Genomic DNA, 19526 nt, shown 5'->3' on the forward strand with positions numbered 1-19526 from the left:
TGGGGAAGCTTGGAGTTCAGCATTTTGCCTGAGGTGTCGAGAGGAAATGGAGCCACCCATGACCGGCCCCACTTTGTGCCACAGCTGCCCACCGTCATTGCTTTTGTATACATTTAATGGCTTTTAATCTGGTAGTGAGGGCAACAATTTCAGTAATGAGAAACCTAATTTAACATTTGTTTTGAAAGACGACATTTCCTTGTAAGAAGAGTGTGGGAAGAGAGAAATCAGTTAACTGTACGCTGTGTCTGAGGTCAGGAGGCACTGCGTCTGATGTGGCAGGTGCCTGCTTGGCTGTGAGAAGAACTCCCTTCTTGTAATGATTGTAGATCTGTGTACCCCCTCCTCTCCTTAACAGGTGGGCCAATCTGAATGGCTGAAACATGTCACACATGTAGATGTTAATTGTTGTATGTTAAAGAAAAACCCAATTATTTTGATTCTAATGTTTTATGCTCACGTCATTCCCCTGCCCATGCAATGTTACATCTGTTTGCACTTCATGTCACATTCAACATACGTCGCCCACAAATTAACAGTCACCAAAATTTGTATTGTGGATGGAATTTTGTGGCACTAAATACAGAATCTATATAACGGAGGCATAATTTCCCCTTTTTCTGCATCATTGTTGGTGTGCAGACTGTTACTGCTGTACTGATCCCTTTGCACATGTGTCAGTAAATCTCAGAAAAATCTGGTTTCAGTGTTCAGTTTATTTTCCCCTCACAAGTTTATTTGGACTTTGTTCATACACTAAAGTTAAAAATTCACCTTCCTTTTAAATAAAAAGGCATGGTGTTCACCAAGTCTACTAATAACCACAAACATTAAAAATAAAGTCATGTTCAGTCACATCAATAAAAGTAAAAACAAGCTAAAAAGGGTTAGAGACCACCTTGCCATGTGTTATCAAACTGTCAAAGGGTTTGATCTATAAAAACAGTGTAAAATGTCTGTTAGCAAAAAGGGCTAACAGCATGTGCACGACAACTGGCCACAAGAAAATACAGCTCTCAGTACAACTCACACAACCTGAAAATGTATCATGTGCAACATGTTTGGAGACGCTGGATTTTGCGTCACATCATTTTAACCATGTGCAACGTTTTTTTGCACCGAGAAAGCAGCAGCTTTGACTGGTCTGCTGGGTCAGAAAACATGCTTAAAAAGCCAGATGATAATTTTTTGCTTTTCCTGTTGTGGGAGGGAGGAAAAAAAAACAAAAACAAAACCTGACCTGTTTTAAAGTTTTTTCAGCACCATTTCTAAAATATTAAACCAAGGCAACATGTAAATATCAGCAGCGCGTGATCTCTGTAAATATCCTTATTTGCGGATGTCAGCCAACAGGACAGTATGGGCTAATATCGTAGACATACAGGTGCACCTCAGAAAAACGTCTCAAACAGGATTCACTGCTGCTGGATCTACAAGAGACGGTATAAATAGGTCAGCTAGGGCACTGAAGTTTGACTGTTCAGTAACCCCACTGCTGTGAATACTGCAGTTTGTAGTATTGACGACTTTGAAACGTTTATGTCAAAAAAAGAAAAAAAATTCGCCTATGGCACTGCTCACATTCAGAGCACCACCTAATTACCATCCCCTTCCCACACACAGCCACATTCTCGAAAAAGATCCCTTTTTCGCATTTTGGTGATGATGCTGAACCTGTTCCCGGAGCTCTGTCGCAGCTCCCCGATCAGCTCCTGCAAAGCCGGAGTTGGCCAGAGGTGGCCGTTGCGGTCTCTGAGAACGTACGAGCGCTCCACGATCAGCTCCAGCCGCTCCAGGCGGCTCAGCGCATTGAGGGAAAGCAGGTCTCTCTGTGGTGCCTCACGGTAAAATCTACAGGAGATGAGAAAAACCACTCATTTTAGACCCTGATGGGTCTGGTAGTGTTGGGACAACTAGAAATAAAAATTAGTAATGCCTCAGCAGATTAATGCTTGGGTTGCATTTTCTCCACAAAAGAAAATGCCAACATGTTTTACAATATGCAGATTTGCAGAATAAAGGACAGGATAGTACCCCTTAAAGAAAAACAAAAGCACTCACTGCAAATCAGAACACTGTCCAACTGTAATTTCCCCATTGTGGGATCAATACAGTATCAACAAAATGAACCCAGAAAGGAAATTGTTCCAGTTTTCTTGGCATCTTGTATTTGGACCCTAGACACTAAAAGATGGACAAAGTAACCGTGACATCACCCCATGGGTTTATGAAGTCCCATTACAAAACCTGGAACTGAGCAATATTCGCCATGTTTATTTTTTCCTAACCAGATGTGATGAGTGAGGGACGATCTGAAACTCATCTTCCTTTTTAATACTACTGATGACTAATTTATAGAATGGACTTAATGTTCCATTCAGTATGACTCAACAACAGCAACTGACTAAAACGTACAGAGAGAAAACTGACTTAATATGTCTGTAATGATGGATTTGTAATTTTTTTGTAAGTTGTAACATTTTGTGCTTAACTTCAGTTACTTGTAAATGTGTGTTCAAATATTAAGAAATCACGAATACAAAATAAAAGTACGCATACAAACCGTTAAATACAAGTCCACGAATCACCTGACAGTTACGTACAAATCAGGTTAGGAGTGCACAAAGTTTTGAGACACTTCAGCTTCAGTAGAGCTCCCAGATTCGTGCGTACATGGTGCGTTTAAATGCTGCTGGAAAGCTGGGTCATCTGAGTGTTATTCGGAGAATTTTATATTTGTAATTTCTTAATACTTGTATTTGAACACATTTACAAGTGCCTGAAGTTACACGCAAAATGTTATTTACAACTTACAAAAAAATTACAGATCCAGCATTACAAATGCATATTTTGAGTCAATTTTCTCTCCATAGTATGTTCGACAGGTAGAGAATTGAATTCATAAATTTGTGATTTGCGCTTCTATTGTTGCAACTTTGTAGCTTGTATTTGTAACTTGTATTCTCAGAGCTAAAACCTCTGATTTCCCATGTATGAGTTGGAAAAAAAATAAAACCCACAAATCTTAAATTTATGCACATTTATGATTTACATTTAGACTCCAATGCATACACTTTTTTTTGACAGTTACCTTACACCATATCTTACTGCCTCTTAAGCCATCATGGCAGTTGAACTAGTAGCCATTTTCCATCTGAACTTTCTATATTCCCCCCCCAATAAAGAAAAAGCTTGTGTGGTGGGGGTGCTTTGAACCTTTATCTGAAGACCACCAGATGGCAGTAGCTGTGGTTGCAAAAAGACTTCCCTTAATGTAGAAGTCCATGGGGAAAAAAAAAAGCTCTCTTGACTTCTGTAAACACTTTCCTGCAGAGTTTATGAGCTCAGTCACAAATTTTGATTCATATTGGATTAAAAAAAATTGATTTATAATCACTTGGGGTATGCTCATTGGCTGATGACTTGTGATTGACAAGCTGTTAGCCAGTGAGCACGCAGACCCAACATGCATCACCACATCCAGGTTTTAAAACAAGAAAAAACAAAGCAAAAGCAAAATATATTGTATGGTTTTCTTCCTCATTCAGCAAATAAGGACAGATTAGAACACTTGTAGATGTATGCTGCCTGCATCAGCATCAAATAGCATTTTCAGAGTTCTAGTATTGAAAAATATGAATTCTTTTTGGTGACATCTCTAGTGTGCACTCAGCCCCTGTCTAACAGAAACTGCTTATTTTGGGGAAGTAAAAGGTTAGCAGGTTTCAGTGGCTGGTATTATATAAAAATAAATAAATAAAAAGATCTGTCAGGCTCACCGTATCCTCAGAGTCCTGAGCTGAGGAAACAGCGTAGGGAGCAGTTCACAGAGACTGCCGGAGTAGTGGTTCTGATCCATGTCGAGGTGTTCAAGTTCCTTAAGTTTGTCTGCAATGGCTTCCAAGTCACTCAGGCATATAAGCACTCTCAGGGTCAGCCTTTTCAGATGGGGAGGAAAAGTGGAGGTGTAGTAGGGGAGAGAATTCCCACCTAGGGAGCCAGGGATGAGCAGAGTTACAGGAAGCAGTTTTGGCCTGGAGCCTCTTTTTGGGGCACACTTTTCTTTAGAGTGGCATCCTGGTTTTTAAAAGCAAACATGGGATACCAAAATCAGTCAGTATCGGTCCGATCCTGACCTAAATTACTGGATCGGATATCGGGAAAGAATAAAAATAAATAAATAAAAATGCAATCCGATCCATTAAATACCATTTCACCCACATTAGCTGAATTACAGTTCATAGTCTTCTTTGAATATACAGTTTATTAAATTTGGCATTTTTAGCAAGAATGAGGAGGATTTTGTCTTAATTATATTACTGGTGAAATTTTTTATTCACAAATGCAAATGTCTTAAAGTTAAACCCACCTTAAGTCATTGGAAGAATGAGTTTAAGCTTTTTGCAAATCTCTCAAATTAATGAAAAGTCCGAAAGCCCTGAAGTTATGGGCTCTTCTGGTTCATTTCCATCTGATTTGACTTAGCCCCCCCTTTTTTTGTTAAGGGATTTAGGTTGGGTTCACTTTTTTTTTTTCTTTTACAGACTTGTGTTATTAAGACATGTAAACAACGTTGGTTTTTCTTTGTGGTTCATCCTTTGTATGTTTACACTTGCTGAGTTAAATAAAGTTGATTAAAAAAAAAAAAAAAGGTTCATAGTCTTCTTCTTGAGGGTCTGCGGTTGACCAAACTTGCTTAGAACTGCATTACTGCCACCTACTGGAATAGAGTGGGGAGGCGGTGAGCTCAGATGGAGCAGAAGGAAATGTTTTTCTAGCGTCCAAAAGAAGCTTTTTCACCCCTGTAACCACCATTAAAGCCTTACTGGGAAACAGCTGGTGGACCTTCAACCACCTGATCATCAAGTGAAGAAAATAACTTTGTAGTTGCTCCATCCACCCTGTTTCTCACACAGAAAAACTGCAGACGGATGTTAATATGCAGATGAACTGTTAATATGAAAAAAGTTTTTCTTCTCCAATTACGTAATTGATGGAATAATAAATACTCTTACTAAATTAAATCAATAGTTGCAGCCCTAATGAAACTTGCAACATGCCATAAGCCAATGCATCACCTTCTCACATAGGAGCAACAGGATTCAGGTGACAGAGCGATTGTTGTGCGAGAGACTTGACTTACGTAAAATGCATCTAGTTATTTAAAAAAAAATAAAAATAAAAATAAATAAATTGGATTTGTATTGGTAATATCCAAATGTAAAATCCGTTTTGGACATAACAGCGGTATCGTGCCATCCCAAGACTAAACTAAAAACTTGTGATAAACATTAAAATCCATGAGCAATGTTGTGACTCACCGATGATTGTTAGCGATTCCAGCTGTGGCATGGTACTCAGCCAGGACTGCAGACGGCACGGGATGCTCTCTGAGACGCAGTCATAGCGGATAAACAGTGACTTCAGTGAGGTCAGACCCATCAGCGCGTTCGCTGATAGGGCCGTTTCTGGGTAATTAATCAGCTCCAGAGCCGTTAGTGCTGGGCCACCGTAGGCTCCTGTAGAACCAAAGGAGTTGTTAATGTGACGTGCCTGATTTGACCATCCAGCCACCACAGACTTAAAGTACTAAGTATGTACTTGACTTATGGCTGTGAGTGCGCACAGAATCAGATAAACTCAGATGTTGTCCCGGTGCATGAGCTCACCTGGCTTTTCTGGGTCCAGGGGGTAAAAGTAATTCTCAGGCAACTGCCCTAATAGAGGTCTTGCTTTCATCCCCCAGGATAAGTGTTTGAGCTTCTTCAGGTTCAGCAGCAGGCTGTGGAACAGGTTACAGGGCACCAGCTTCACCATGTCCATCTCCTCACATTGAAGCTGGTGAAGCAGCAAATACTGCAGGTTGACCAATTGTGACACGCAGTTGAGGAAATGCTTCGTGCTGGGCAGCTCAATGTTGCAAATGCTTAGGTGGGTCAGCCGCTCTGCTAGAAGCTCGACCTGAAGCTGCAGTAGCAGCGGCTCATCCCAGGCGGCATTTCGTATCCCAAAACCCTGCAGGTCAGGGAAATCAGACAAGTAGTGCAAGTATTTAATTGTGTACCGCTGCCGTCCCCTAATACAGACAATGCTGCTGAGTGATGGGAGGAACTGGATGAGGTATCGCCAATCTTTGGGCTGTAAATGGCGCACCGCAACCCGGGTAATCTTGCGCTGGTTTAGCATGTCCCAGAAGCCAGATGTGTAGCGTACGAGGCTGCCGAGAAACACTGTGTAGTCCTTCCATAGGGACGGGTGGTCGACGAGCTTCTTGAGGTCTTTGCAGCAGAGGCGGACTATGTGTTTTTCTGCCGTGTTCAGGTACCTGAACAACAAGAGCCAAACTTCAGGTGGGAGATGTGGTAGCTCCTGGACCATGTTAACTGTTCGAGCTTCAGGTGCAAGTTTATTTAAGGATCCATTGGTCTAGCTCCCCACTTTATGTAAATTCAACTAATGCTGAGGCTGCAGCTTTCCAGTCAATAAGGCTTTACTCCTGGGCGTTGACAGTAATGCAGATTTGTTGAAAGGTTGGCTGCACCTGTAGAAGGAGCAGCAGTGTTCCACTCAGCCTAAAAACAATGAAACAGCACACACCACACTTAAACTTCTCAAAATTTAATTTTTGCCCAAAACTACTCAGGAAAGCCTTCAAAAGCCCTTCAGCTATTCAAGGCTGTAATATCAGATAAACTCCATCCCAACATTAGCTTTGGTCCTGATGCCTGTGACTTTAGAGAAGCTTGTTTAAAGGCGATTACAGATATTTAAACATTTCTTTAAAGTGGATTATTGAACAGTTACAATTTAGATAGTTAGGTCTGTAAATTGTTAGGTTCATTTATAGTTTTGCCTCTGTACATGGTCACGGTGGATTTTCAAATCCAAACTGAAGACTTTCAGCTTTAATTCAATTATATCAACTGTAACAGCAGTTCCTTTGCTTCAGATACAATTGTACGCTACATTCAGAAAGAATTCCTCTGCAGAAGGGTAAAATATTTCATAGTTACTTTTTTGACATTTTGCTAACTCCTCTTAATTGGAGGGGAAAGTGAAATGTCAAAAAAGTAACTTAAAGGGCCAAATTGTCATTTTTTATATCAAATTGTGGAGGGGTGGGGCCGGAAGTGTCCAGCGAGCCAGGAGTTTGAGACCGAGTTTGAGACCTCTAGTAAAATATGTTGCATGTAATCCATGTGAATATTTGTATAATATAGTTATCCTGTTACTAAAATCTGACTTTTGTAAGGAGGTATTGTTTAAGAGTTATTATCTAAAAGATCTTTTAATGTGGTCATTTTGTTTTTTTGTTTTGTTTTTCTATGTTATTTTTTCTCTTATATTAGTGTGAAGTTGTAGCAATTTTTTTGTATTGATAAATAAAAAATAAAAAAAATATGTTGCGTATCACGTGATGGTATAACGTCAAAACACCGTGGGGAGGGGGAGGAGCAAAGTGCGCCTGCTCTGTGACAGGAGCGGCACTTAAACAGTCAGCTTACATCTTTGATGAAGCGGCAGCACTGCAAACAGGAGAGAAACTTAAACTGAAGTATCGATCTTATTACACTGGTATTGATCAATATCAATGCAAACGCTGGTATCGATATTTGGATAGATCCGCCCACCACTATTAGCCAGGTAACTTTGGGTTTAACACTCGGGTTTCTGTGCTATGAAGGTGGTTCACTTCATACTGGGGTACGTCGCTGCTGCGGAGCATTTTGGGTTCAGGATTAAATTGGTATGAAATCACTGCTTACCATAAATTCTCTGGAAAATAGACCATTTCTGGAAAAAAGCTCAGACCTCTGCTCAGATAGGACAGGATATTTTTAGGTGCAACTTCATTCCCCGCCCCCCCCCCCCCCTCCGTAAACTATATAGAACAAAATTGCTGCATAAAGCATTAATATATGAATTAGGATAAAGAGATCTGGCCAAGAGGACTGTATTGATTAATGTGGGTATAAAAATGCTGAGTCAGACATCTGCAAAATAGGTAAGTTTCATAGACCCCCTTCATAAGTCCTGTTGACTACAGTCAATTTACCACTATAAGCAAAGATTACCCAGAAACACTAGAAATCACCTTTTTACAATCATGTCAAATGGACTTTAATATACGAGTTCTTTTCCAGTCTTAATGAAACATTTAAAGCATTTTTAACACTAAGCTGTACAGTGATTTCCTCACATTGGATCATGTGCAGCAGCAGCTGTGTTATATACAGTCTATAGTGTGTAACCGCTTCATAATTTTCTAGTAGAGTTTACTTTTCCTTTGTAAAATCAGCAGCTCTGCTGCCAGTACACTGATCAATCAATGTGATTGGTCAGATGTTACACTGCCACCCTTTCATGTGAATGCATTCCTAGTCCAGAAACCCTGGGTTAACTTGGGGAGATAACCAGCTTCATTTGACTGCTTATCCTGATTGCCAGTGTTAGTGAATTGAGAGAATGCCTGACCAACTCACCCCAGATTTTCTGTGTGCTGATACAACGCTGTAATAGATGGCATCCAATCATAAATTACTAGAACAGCAGAACAGCTGCTTGATAAATACCCAGCACTGCATATGTTGATTCCACTTAGCTCCAGCAGATGGCAGCACAGGACCGATCACCCTTCTGAGTCAGTAATTAAAGCTACATGGAGTGCAAAAAGCACTGGGACCGATATCTTCCAGGTCAAACTGTTCAGATTGATTTATTCACGCTTCAATTTTAGGATCATTTTCTGCAACAAATGTAGAAATTCATTTAAAAAAAATCATCCCTGAGTATGGTAAAGAATAGAAACAAATGAAGAATTATTATAGGGTATTTTAATGTTTTTAATATAAATACATGTAGAAACTATTCAGTGTACATAAGCAGATACATTAGGAATTAGTGTAAAATAATTTGGGGCAGGTACTGGGTAAATTTTGATTTACAAATAAAATGCATGAATACAATGAATACACCCAAAACTAACTATTGGTATTTGAGTAATATATTCTAGGCTAAGAACATACATTTTTTAAATCAAGTTTGGACCATAAATAATTTAACTAGACTTGTAACTGTGTGCCACAAGACAAGCACTTAACGCACATAAGCCAATTTATTTGCATAATACACATTTCTTCATCCTTGTTTCTCTTTATTGTAACCACACGAGAGCAGTCACGTTTGGAAGATACGGCTATGATCGCACTAATTCCTGCGTGCCAAGTCGTACTTTGCACCTTTCAGCAGTGTTAATTGCGTTGGCGAAATATTTGTGAGTTTTCGTCAACGACCCTTTTTTTCCTCCCATGACTATAAATAAAAACTACCTAAAATGGATAAAAACTATAACGAAATTCACACTTTCGTCAACGAATGAAAACGACATGAAAATGCTTGGCGGGGATGAAATCCAATCAGAACTTATTTTGTGACAGGGCGGGACAAGTTAGGAAAACATCCAATCAAACGCACAGTTGCGCAAATTTGCTCTAAACCCGGGAAGACCAAACTAGCCTGTGATTGGTCGTTACTTCCGATAGAACTAAGTGATGTAAACAATGTCAGCAGGGAGAAAGAAGAGCCGATGTATGGACACATTTGTCCTTTGACGTTGTGACAAACAAAACGATGTGTAAACCATGTGGGGCGACTATCTCGGGGGAAAACACGACAAGTCTTAAACATCTGCAAACCAGTCACCCAGATCTCCATGCAAAGGTAATTATACATTTTAATGTCATGCAGGGTAAAGTGTTTTTCCCAGTTTAGCGATTGTGTTTAGAGAAAATCTCCACACCGCGGTGGATTAGCCTTTCCTAATCTTAGTCCTGAACACTGCCCTGTACCTTTCAGGGCGTCCTGCTGTAAAACGCTCGGATTATCTCAGTAAGGTGGTGTTAATGATCAGGTGTGTGGGAAGCAGGTGAAACGCTAATGTTAATATTCCATAACTTTAAATATTTAAGTTTATGCAAGTGTGTATAATGACTAATTCAAGGGAACTGAAGAAAAAGATTTACATTTTACACCCTTTATATTTTAGTCGACTAAATCGACTGTAGATTTAGTCGACTACATTCTTACGATAATTTCGTCGCATAAAACTAGACAAACTATTCAGATGACTAAATTATGACTAAAACTAAGTTACATTTTCGTCCAAAGCCTATGACTAAAACTAAATCAAAATTTGCTGTCAAAATTAACACTGCCTTTCAGTTTATAAATCAGTCCTAATATGTTAATGAGGCTGTGCTGCCATCTGCTGGTCCTTTGTGGAATTAAAGTGTATTTACTGTGCATATACAACACCCAGCTGCTCTGAATAAACAGATTTTTTTAAAATAGAGAACTCACTTCATTGGGTACACCTTGTTGGCACCACCTTAGAATTTTTTTATGGCATAGAGTCAACAAGGTGCTGGAAACATTCCTCAGATTTTGGTCCATACTGACAGGATTGTGTCACAGTATCTGCAGATTTGTCAGCTGCAGATGACGGGAATCTCCTGTTCTACCACATCCCAAAGATGCTCCACTGGATTGAGATCTAGTGATGGAAGCATTTGAGTACAGACACCTCATTGCCATGTTCAAGAAGCCAGTTTGAGGTCATTTGAACTTTGTGACATGGTATCCTGCTGGGAGCAGCTATCACAAGATTGGTCCAGCAATACTCAGGTAGGCTGAGGTGTTTAAAGTGATGCTTAGTTGGTCCTAAGGGGACAAAATGTGCTATGAAACCCCACCACCATCACCAGCCTGAACCACTGATTGATCTATGATTTCATGTTCATGCAAATTCTGAAATCAAATGTCACAGCAGAAATTGCAACTCTGACATACAACATTTTCCCCAATCTTTTGTCCAATTTTACTGAGCCCATATGTTCTTAGCCAACAGGAGTAGGGATGTTCCTGCTGACCAAAAAGCTTTAGACTAGTCGGTCTGTCTAAGAAACACTCAGATAAAGTTACATTTTAGGACTGTTTAACGGACAGTGTCAAAAACTGTCAAAAGTACGATTCTACAACGAATCGTACTTTAAACTGTGTTTAACTGTGTGGCACTGCGCATCATGCATTTCAGTTTATGGCAGAAAGCATGCATGGACTGTGGCATGATGATGCCAACTGGGCCACAGGCAGCTGTTCATTTGCTACACCAAGAATTATAAACACGTAAAGCCTGCACATGTTCGAGCATATCTGAAATAGCTACACGTGTGCATCTAATGAGTCATCTGTGACGCCACAAAACTCAGACTAAATATAAAATGAAAGGATGTCACTGAAGAAAAAAAAAAAAAAAATCCATTAAATAGCATAGCAGTGGTTTGTTGAAAATGTTAGACCCTCCATGATGTAATGTGCACAGGTATTATTTGGACATTTCCCTGTTAAATTTTAGCATTTCTCTTAATTTTGTAGCCGCAAAACTGTTCAAGTCTCAGAGTCTGGTGTGCTGAGCACAAACAGCAATCCTTTATTTCGTTTAAATTCTTAATGTCACAGTGACAGCGCAGGAAACACTAAAATCTGACAGGCAGAAAAACTCCACATCTTTGGCTCGATTCACAGGCAGATGAACAGAAATATGACAGTGGGGGGAAAAAAAATGGACTTCTGCCAGTGCTGATCCTGACGTGCCATGCATCGGTCTTTCCCCAGATGAACATTATATTATCCCCTATATTATCTGGGTTTTAAAAAAAAAAAAATGAGGTTTTTAAAGAATTATTTTAGGTTTGGACTAAATTAAAAGATTGCCTGCATTGTTAGTCATGCATCAAAATCAGAACTGATAAAAAGGGTTGAATTATAAATAAATTTTATGTTGTAATGTACACAAAAGACTTTAAGTTGAAAAGATTTAAGCACAGGTGTACCTTGCCAGTTAGCCCTACACAGAACTTTAAAGACAAGATTACCTGGGACAGTTTTTGTAAGGTTTCTCCAGTAACCCTGTCTTGATTTATAGATGACCTCTAGTTACCTGCTAAAGGTTCCTCAAGGGTCCCTGAAAGTGAAAAAGGTCCTTGAGTAGCTCCAGTTTTTAGAGGCTCTCTAAGAGAGCAGTGAGGAGTTTCAGTTGATTTGGTTCATGTCTTGACTGTATTATTCTCCCCAGTGTTACTCTGTCTGGTTTGTGTGTTAATGTTTCTGTCCTCATGGATTACCTTATCTCTTCTCGTTTCAGGCAGCCCCCAAGTCTCTATGTCTGCCTTTGGTGAGTACCTGTTTTACTTTAGCTGTCTGTTGGGTCTTGTAGTTTCACTCCCTCTTTTCTCTTCTTTGTGATTGTCTGCCCTGCCCTGTTTGCCTTCATCTGCATAATTAGCATAATTACTTTCACCTGTTGTCAGTTGTCTGTCCCCTGCTCCAGGTGTGTCTCATTATGCAGTCAGTATCCTGAGTATTTACAGTCCTGTCTTCCCCTTTATCCGATCATCTGACTGTTCATCCTCCTGTTTTCCAAGCTTGTCCTATGATACAGGGGACACAGTTCCTTTGTATCCTAACTTTTCACCATGTTGCATTTGGGTCTTCTGTAATTCATGAGAAAAATTATGCCCCCCCCCCCCCAAAAAAAAAACAAACAAACAAACAAACAAACAAAAAAACAAAAAAATTTGTAGCCTGAACGCATGCATGTGAAAATTATCTTATTGTGATTAAACTTTGTGGTAGTTTTACTGTATTTTGTGGTACTTTGTGTTATATTGTATCTAAATATATCCAGCTTCTTTCAGGACTCAATTTGTGTGCAACATTTAATAATATGTATATTCTGTGTCCAGTATATCTACATTATATCCCTCCTCTGCACATCTCATTTTGAATAAATTTCTATGCATTTATTTTTGCTCTTTAACATTAGAAATACCTCCAATTTTTCCACTGATGTGAGTGTGTGGGTAATAAGTAAAAGGTTGGAAGGAATAAAATAAATTGCTGTGTGAATAAGTGATAAATAAATGGGTGAATGTAGCTTTGTATGTTAAAATGCATTGAGTGCTCAGCAACAGGAAGAAAACGCTAATATACCATTTATTCAAAAATGGCTTAAAATTCACTTAATAAATTTGCCCAATCATTATGAGTCCCCTTTACACGATGGTACATTAGTTGCCTTTTTTTTTTAATAAAATATTTTCATCTAAAGTTGCGCTTTAGTTGTTTTGTACCATTTTCAGGATGCTGCATATTGTAGCTATTTTACATGGATACATACCAAATGGCGCTACCCCATCTTTGTCCACTATTTTCTGTTCTGTTCTCTGTGTGTGAAAATAAATCAAATCAATTATCGGCTTATGAATAGCTGAGCACAGAGACTGTTACGCAAGCCGGTGGCTGAGGGTCAAATACAGTTTGTTATCCTTTGGCTGCACTGAGTGCGGAGCGTTTCCTGCCCTCTGACCAATCATTTCAAACAAAAACACGCGGCCGAAAGGGGCGGTGCAGTTTCTGTGCGCGCGCGTACACACACACACACACACACTGAGCTGGCGTGGGCTGCGTGGTCAGAAAGAGAAACCACACTGACTGCCTGAGCTGAATCAAAGGTAGATATTCATTTTATTTATAATGGTTATTAACCTTTGTCTCGTACAGTTACTGGCTTATTTAGCATTCTGTAAACTGTTCTTCAAGACTAAAATACCGGAAATAATAAAAATCTTGGATTGTTGACTTGAACAGCGCTTAGAAATGTATTTTGAGCTCTTCGTGAACTGCATTTGCTTCACAAAATAGATTTATGAATGTAATAAAAATGCAAAAGGCATTTTCTGGGCAGCGCTTTTAAAGTTTAAAGCGCACCCGCCGCTTAATGAAACGTTGCTAGTTTAAAGCCGCCTCTCCGGTGTTTTTAAACCCTCTTACTGCGGCTCACAAATCAAAGAATACTGACGTCCCGAGTAAAATGGTGTGACAGACAGTCAGAGCAACAGGTGATCTGCGTTCCCGGGCAGACCCGTGATTGACAGCTGTTTTAGCCAATCAGCTGACAGAGAAAGGAGGGCACGCACCAATTGCGCGGTCCCGCAGTTATCAGTATGGGCGTTGTTCCAGGCCGGGAACACACACAGCAGCAGTGTCATCAGCGGTAGATCCACACGGGACACCGAGGACAGACGGGCATGGTGTGTTTGTTTCTGGCGAGGATTTTGCTGCGGTCTTTGCGGAAATAAGAGGAGAAGAAACACCGCGAGTTGAATTTCAGAGGCCGTAGAAGCAGAAGAGGACCGCGGTTCTGTTCACAGAGATTAGCCGTATTATCTTATCATTATAGGAGGGGTAGGTAACACAATTTTTTTTTTTTTTTTTGACGAGAAATAAAAACGCATTTTCGTTTCCTTAAATGTCAACACCTCACCTCTGCAGATTAAGTGCAGACTCATATGTTGATTAAAAACAAATATTTTAGTGCAATTAGGGTTATAGTATAATACTTAAATTGCTATACCATGAAGTGAAAATCCAAGCGAGTTACATTAATGTGAACTTAGGTACCCGTTTGAGCTCCATTTTGAGTGACTTTCAGACAGTATGAAATGTAGTAAATAAAAGTAATTTTTTTTTAATCAATCGACATTAAATGATGCTTTAACTCGGATACATTTATATCAGCATAATAATTATTTTAAATTGTCTATAGATATTAAAAGCTGCGTTATCGTTCAGTGAGTAGAGATTTATGGCTATTCTGCATGAACCAAAAAGTCAATTAATTTATATGTTATGGAATAAAGTGTTTGTTGTGAACATCAGCTAATAGGCTCAGTAAACAAGACTAAACATGTCAACACTTCCACAGTCAGCACAATAAGGAAACTTAATTCAACAGTCTTTTGAATGCTGATAAATGTTTTTTATCGCTAGTTTGAAGAGTAAGACTTTCTGTTGTGTTTATATTCTGATATTCAAAGTTGCATTTTTACTTGTTTTTATTTATTTTGTGTGTGTTTTTTTTTTGGCCACTTGGGGGCAGCTGAACTGAAAGCACTGAAATCTGACCTTTTGCACATTCAGTGAGCAACGTTTGGAGGTCGTCCAGCTGACAAATACACGTGTAGTGGCTTTGCTTTCATCTCTGTTTTGGTCTCCAGTTACTCCTTTGGTAAAATGTCTTTCACTTTGGTTTTGCTGGAAGCCCCTGAGGCAGCTGCGCTCTGAGACTGGAAGCATGTTGACATAATCCGCTGGCTAAAACAAACAGTTGTGAGCTTTAAGTTAAGTTCAGCCGAGGTCAGTTAGTTTTCTGTGGTTTTTCTGTTTCTCTGTGGCGTGTGGCTCCTGAGCGGGACACCTATTCCACTACAGATATTTGAGCCATTGTATTTTTTCAGATCAGTGCAGCATTAACTGTGCGTTCACATGCTCGTCAGGTGGTCACAGCAGGGAAGTTCTTCTGGCTTGGGTGCATTCAGGTGCTTGATTTTTGTACCTCTGCGACTCAGGGAGTCATGAAGCAAAATGCATCCAACTTAAAGAGTTATTCATGTGAATATTTCTCTTGAGAATTTATTTTGACATTTATTATGACGTCATGTTGATGTAGTATAATCAAAGCTTATTTTAACCAAGAACACCCCCCCCTCGCCCAGTTCAGTACACTGAGTTACTACATTTTAGTCTGGTTAGTCATATAACAGCATAATAGTGATGTCTTTAACACAGTAGATCTTGGTAAATTTAATGTAATTTCCACTTTGTTTCATTCACAATAATATGCTATATGTTTTCAGGTAGTTGCTGCCATCATTTTGGAATATAAACGACTCTTTGGACTGCTGCTGGACATTTGGCTCAATCCTTCCAAATTCACCCGCCCTTCCCCATGAGAAAAGATGGGGAATGGATTTTCGGAACAACCTAGCTGCCTCTCAAACATGTCGTTCTTCCAGTCTTTCCACATTGCCATCCTTGGACTAGACTCTGCCGGAAAGACCACGGTCTTGTATAGACTGCAGTTCAACGAGTTTGTGAACACTGTCCCCACCAAAGGTTTCAATGCAGAGAAGGTCAAAGTGTCACTGGGCGGCCACAGGACTGTGACGTTCCACTTCTGGGATGTCGGTGGTCAGGAGAAGCTGCGCCCCCTGTGGAAGTCGTACACGCGATGCACAGATGGCATCATATTTGTGGTGGACTCTGTGGATGCAGAGCGCATGGAGGAGGCCAAAACAGAGCTCCATAAAATTGCTAAGACCTCTGAGAACCAGGGAGTGCCCCTGTTGGTGGTGGCCAACAAACAGGACTTGAGGAACTCACTGGGATTGGCTGAAATTGAAAAATTGCTGGCTTTGAAAGAACTGGGCCCTGCTACACCCTGGCATCTGCAGCCAGCCTGCGCCATCATAGGAGACGGACTCAGGGATGGCCTGGACAAACTCTATGAGATGATCCTGAAAAGGAAAAAAATGCTCCGACAGCAAAGAAAAAAGAGATAAACCTGTCACGAGATCGACTTTTCTCTTGTTTTATGTGAAGGAAAACTAAAAAGATTTTCTCCTGTTAAGCTGCAGGTTCAGATTCAGTAAGCTGAGTTTTATCAGTCCAAAACTGAGCTTTAGGATTCCCAGTCTTGGTCTTATGTTTATGCTGTTGATCAGGAAGTGAACAAAAAGGAATGCAGTATGAAGATGAGAAAGTTTCAGACATGTGCGGGTATGTTATAAAGAGCTTGTATGGGTTACAGAGAGTTGAGGGTTTGGGGTCTGGAAGGGTGGTAGAAGTTGTTTTAAGGATGTCTGTTTCAAACAATAACCAAACATAATTTAAGAAAAGGCTTTGATTAGATGAAGGCTTGATTGGTGAACAGCTGAACAATGTTGTGCTTAAGCAATGATTTATTTTACTGTTTCATATGTTCCTTATAACTTTTGTTTTTTACACTGGACTTTCTTTAAGAAAGAAAAGTATTATCATGCGTTATTGCATTATTATGAGTGTGCTTGCTGTCATATCTCTTTTTAAAGGCACTTTAGGTTATCACTTCATATGGAGTTTTTAAAAAGATCAAATTATGTCAGATTTTGCAGAAATGTGTACAGCAGATGCTACTGAACAGTAGTTGGTCCACATTGGCCACATTGTCTTTAGACTGGTTATGCAATATGTTTTATTGAATAAAACATGTAGAGCAATATTGACTGTGGTATAGTGGCCGTTATTTTAAGAGTTTATATTTAAACAGCAGCCACATGAAGGTTCATTCATGGCAGACTGATCTTTAAGGAGCTGGCTTGGATCTTCAGATAAATGTTATTAGACCAAGCAGTTTGTTACACAAATCTAACAAGCCTTTAAAGCATTCGGGAGCTAATGATTAGCTGATGTTACGGGACTAGTTGGTCTTTTGTATGTGCATGTTCTGAGAGAGAGGGAAAAAAATTCATGCTCAGTCAACCTGACCTCTAATTGTCACTTTTTTTTCCTTCGGTTTCATTTTACGCAGCCTGCACACTAATTGTGTGGAACACGAACACACCCAAAGCTTAAAGTTCCATTTATATGATTGTGTGCAGGGCAACTCTGACATGTCTTATCATAGTTTGTATTTCCACTACAGATAATGCTGCATGTCCGTGTTTCAGTGTTTCCAAATGTGTTAACGACACACAGTTTAAACCTTCTGCAAAGCATAAACACGAAAAGCTAACCTGGTTTTCACCGAGGCCTCAAATTATCATCTAAAAATCAAAACAAGTCTCTCCACAGTAAAAATAGAAGCTTGAATATGTTTCTGCTTTTGGTTCCTGCAGTGCGTTGGGCTAAGGAGTGCACTGATGCGTTACTGCTCAGACACGCTGTCCTCAGAGCCTGAAAATGTTGTCAGGGCAGTCTGGAGGCCTGACCCAGCACAACAGGCTGGGGCAGGATACCGTGAAGCCAGGGGCATTACCGAGTATTTTTGGACTCAGTTGGGGAGGACACGTTGCCCACCGCGTTAACGCCATTTGTTCTCCCATTCCTTTGAAACAATTAATGACTGTAAGCCCGGCAGGCCGGTGCAGCAGCAGCTGGCTCTCTAAAATAGCTGTGTGATGCAGATTGGTAGTTTGCACTACTCTCTGACTAAATCACCAAACTTCCTCACCACATAAATATCTGTTCCAATTAAATGTCGTAATTATAACCTCAATGTGAGGTTTTGGGGCTCTTTCCCAGGAGGTCTGTTACAGATTACGTCTTTAGATTTTACACATTTGTATGACTGAAGGGCGACAGCGGGAAGTAAATGAAGGAATACTTTCTGATCAAACATCTTCAGTGGCTTCATCATATATTTAAAAGCAGAGGGGAATGGGACATAATGGCAAGGCAGCGAGGAGGAATGAACAATGGCAACAATGGGACACTGTTGTGGTTGCGTGATTGTCAGGTTGCCAGACTGACTCACTCTTGTCAAATGATGAATCGTGTTTTTGTATTTGGAAGCCCAGGTGCCTCTTCCCTGCTTGTTTGCCAAGGAAGGAAACTCAAAGGGCAAAGATATTTTCACACTTTTCCTGATTCCACTTCCCTCCCTCTGCAGGCCACGTCAGCTTTCTGTGTGTGCGCAAATCAAGTTTATGTGTCCTGTCTTTGTGTGCTCCTCAGGTCATTTCTACTGAAACACTCACCAGGGATTTCTTACAACCGTCTGTTCTACAGCACGTAGTGCTTCACTTTTTGGACACTTTTATGTGTCTATAAACATATCTCTGTAAGGATAAATACAGTGTTTACACATATGTCTATAAGCATTATTAAATTATCCTTTTTCAAGTAGCGAGTCAGAAGTGTTCTGAGATTCTAGTGTCTGGAAAACAAAATAAAGTGTACAGAAAGCAGCTCTGCTGCAGTGACCTGATCAAACTCTAAAGCTCGGATATGCCAGGAGTTAATTTTACATACTTTTTATTGTATTTATAAAGGGCTCCTTCTGCCCTGTACTTTGTTACTTCTTACTCTTGTACTCACTCAGTAAAACAGTACCTTACTGTACCTTTAGGAGTACAATTGTATCTGTACCTTATGGAGACCAGTCTTGAACATGTGGTGACATTTTTCTACCTTAATGTAACATAAAAGTAGACTTTTTTTTAAGAATGTGGACAATTGTTACCAGTTAATTTAGTTTCTTTTGTTATTGTTCACTCGTACACGACATGGACATCTACAGTTAACTCTGCTGCTTGGGAACATGCACTCACTGGGCACTTCATTAGTTACACCTTACAAATACTGGGTTGGACCTCATTTTGCATTCAGAACTGCATTAATCTTCATGGCATAGATGTAACAAAGTGCTGCAAACATTTTTCACAGATTTCATCACACACACAGTTGCTGTAGATTTGTCCATGATGTGAATCTCCTGTTCCACTGCAAAGGTGCTCTACTGGATTGAGATCTGGTGACTGTGGAGGCCGTTGGAGTGCAGCAGATTCATCGTTATGTTCAAGAAACCAATTTGAGATCATTTGGACTTTGTGACATGGCGCGTTCTCCTGCTGGAAGCAGCCATCAGA

The 19526-nt window shown here is 40.0% G+C and overlaps 2 protein-coding genes across 3 annotated transcripts; one reads left to right on the plus strand and one right to left on the minus strand.

Annotated features, from left to right (window-relative positions):
* Positions 1-857: 857 nt before the first annotated feature.
* LOC115794900 (uncharacterized) lies at positions 858-13255 on the minus strand. The gene is made up of 6 exons (XM_030750593.1): positions 13238-13255; positions 5670-6572; positions 5322-5519; positions 3780-3990; positions 1675-1851; positions 858-1430 (listed from the first exon to the last, which is right to left on the minus strand). Exons 2-6 carry the CDS (start codon positions 6376-6378, stop codon positions 1343-1345), a joined length of 1383 nt encoding a protein of 460 aa, XP_030606453.1. The 5' UTR covers positions 6379-6572; positions 13238-13255; the 3' UTR covers positions 858-1342.
* Positions 13256-13486: 231 nt separating this feature from the next.
* On the plus strand, positions 13487-17156 carry arl4aa (ADP-ribosylation factor-like 4aa). 2 transcript variants are annotated; one of them, XM_030750284.1, is made up of 2 exons: positions 13487-13571; positions 15756-17156. In XM_030750284.1, exon 2 carries the CDS (start codon positions 15858-15860, stop codon positions 16458-16460), a length of 603 nt encoding a protein of 200 aa, XP_030606144.1. In that variant the 5' UTR covers positions 13487-13571; positions 15756-15857; the 3' UTR covers positions 16461-17156. The 2 variants fall into 2 exon arrangements, with proteins under 2 accessions (XP_030606144.1, XP_030606143.1); XM_030750283.1 differs by lacking the exon at positions 13487-13571 and adding an exon at positions 14081-14304.
* Positions 17157-19526: the final 2370 nt, after the last annotated feature.

This window comes from Archocentrus centrarchus, chromosome 16 (genome assembly GCF_007364275.1).
Source record: "Archocentrus centrarchus isolate MPI-CPG fArcCen1 chromosome 16, fArcCen1, whole genome shotgun sequence".
Lineage (NCBI taxonomy): Eukaryota > Metazoa > Chordata > Actinopteri > Cichliformes > Cichlidae > Archocentrus > Archocentrus centrarchus.

What these genes read in the sequence shown, in the direction of transcription:
- LOC115794900 (XM_030750593.1), bottom strand. Translation starts at nt 6,378, where the DNA reads ATGGTCCAGGAGCTACCACATCTCCCACCTGAAGTTTGGCTCTTGTTG. An exon ending in CCTGGACCCAGAAAAGCCAG is followed by an intron (nt 5,520 to 5,669) that starts GTGAGCTCATGC and finishes TTGGTTCTACAG; the next exon opens with GAGCCTACGGTGGCCCAGCA. An exon ending in CTCAGGACTCTGAGGATACG is followed by an intron (nt 1,852 to 3,779) that starts GTGAGCCTGACA and finishes CATCTCCTGTAG; the next exon opens with ATTTTACCGTGAGGCACCAC.
- arl4aa (XM_030750284.1), top strand. Translation starts at nt 15,858, where the DNA reads ATGGGGAATGGATTTTCGGAACAACCTAGCTGCCTCTCAAACATGTCG.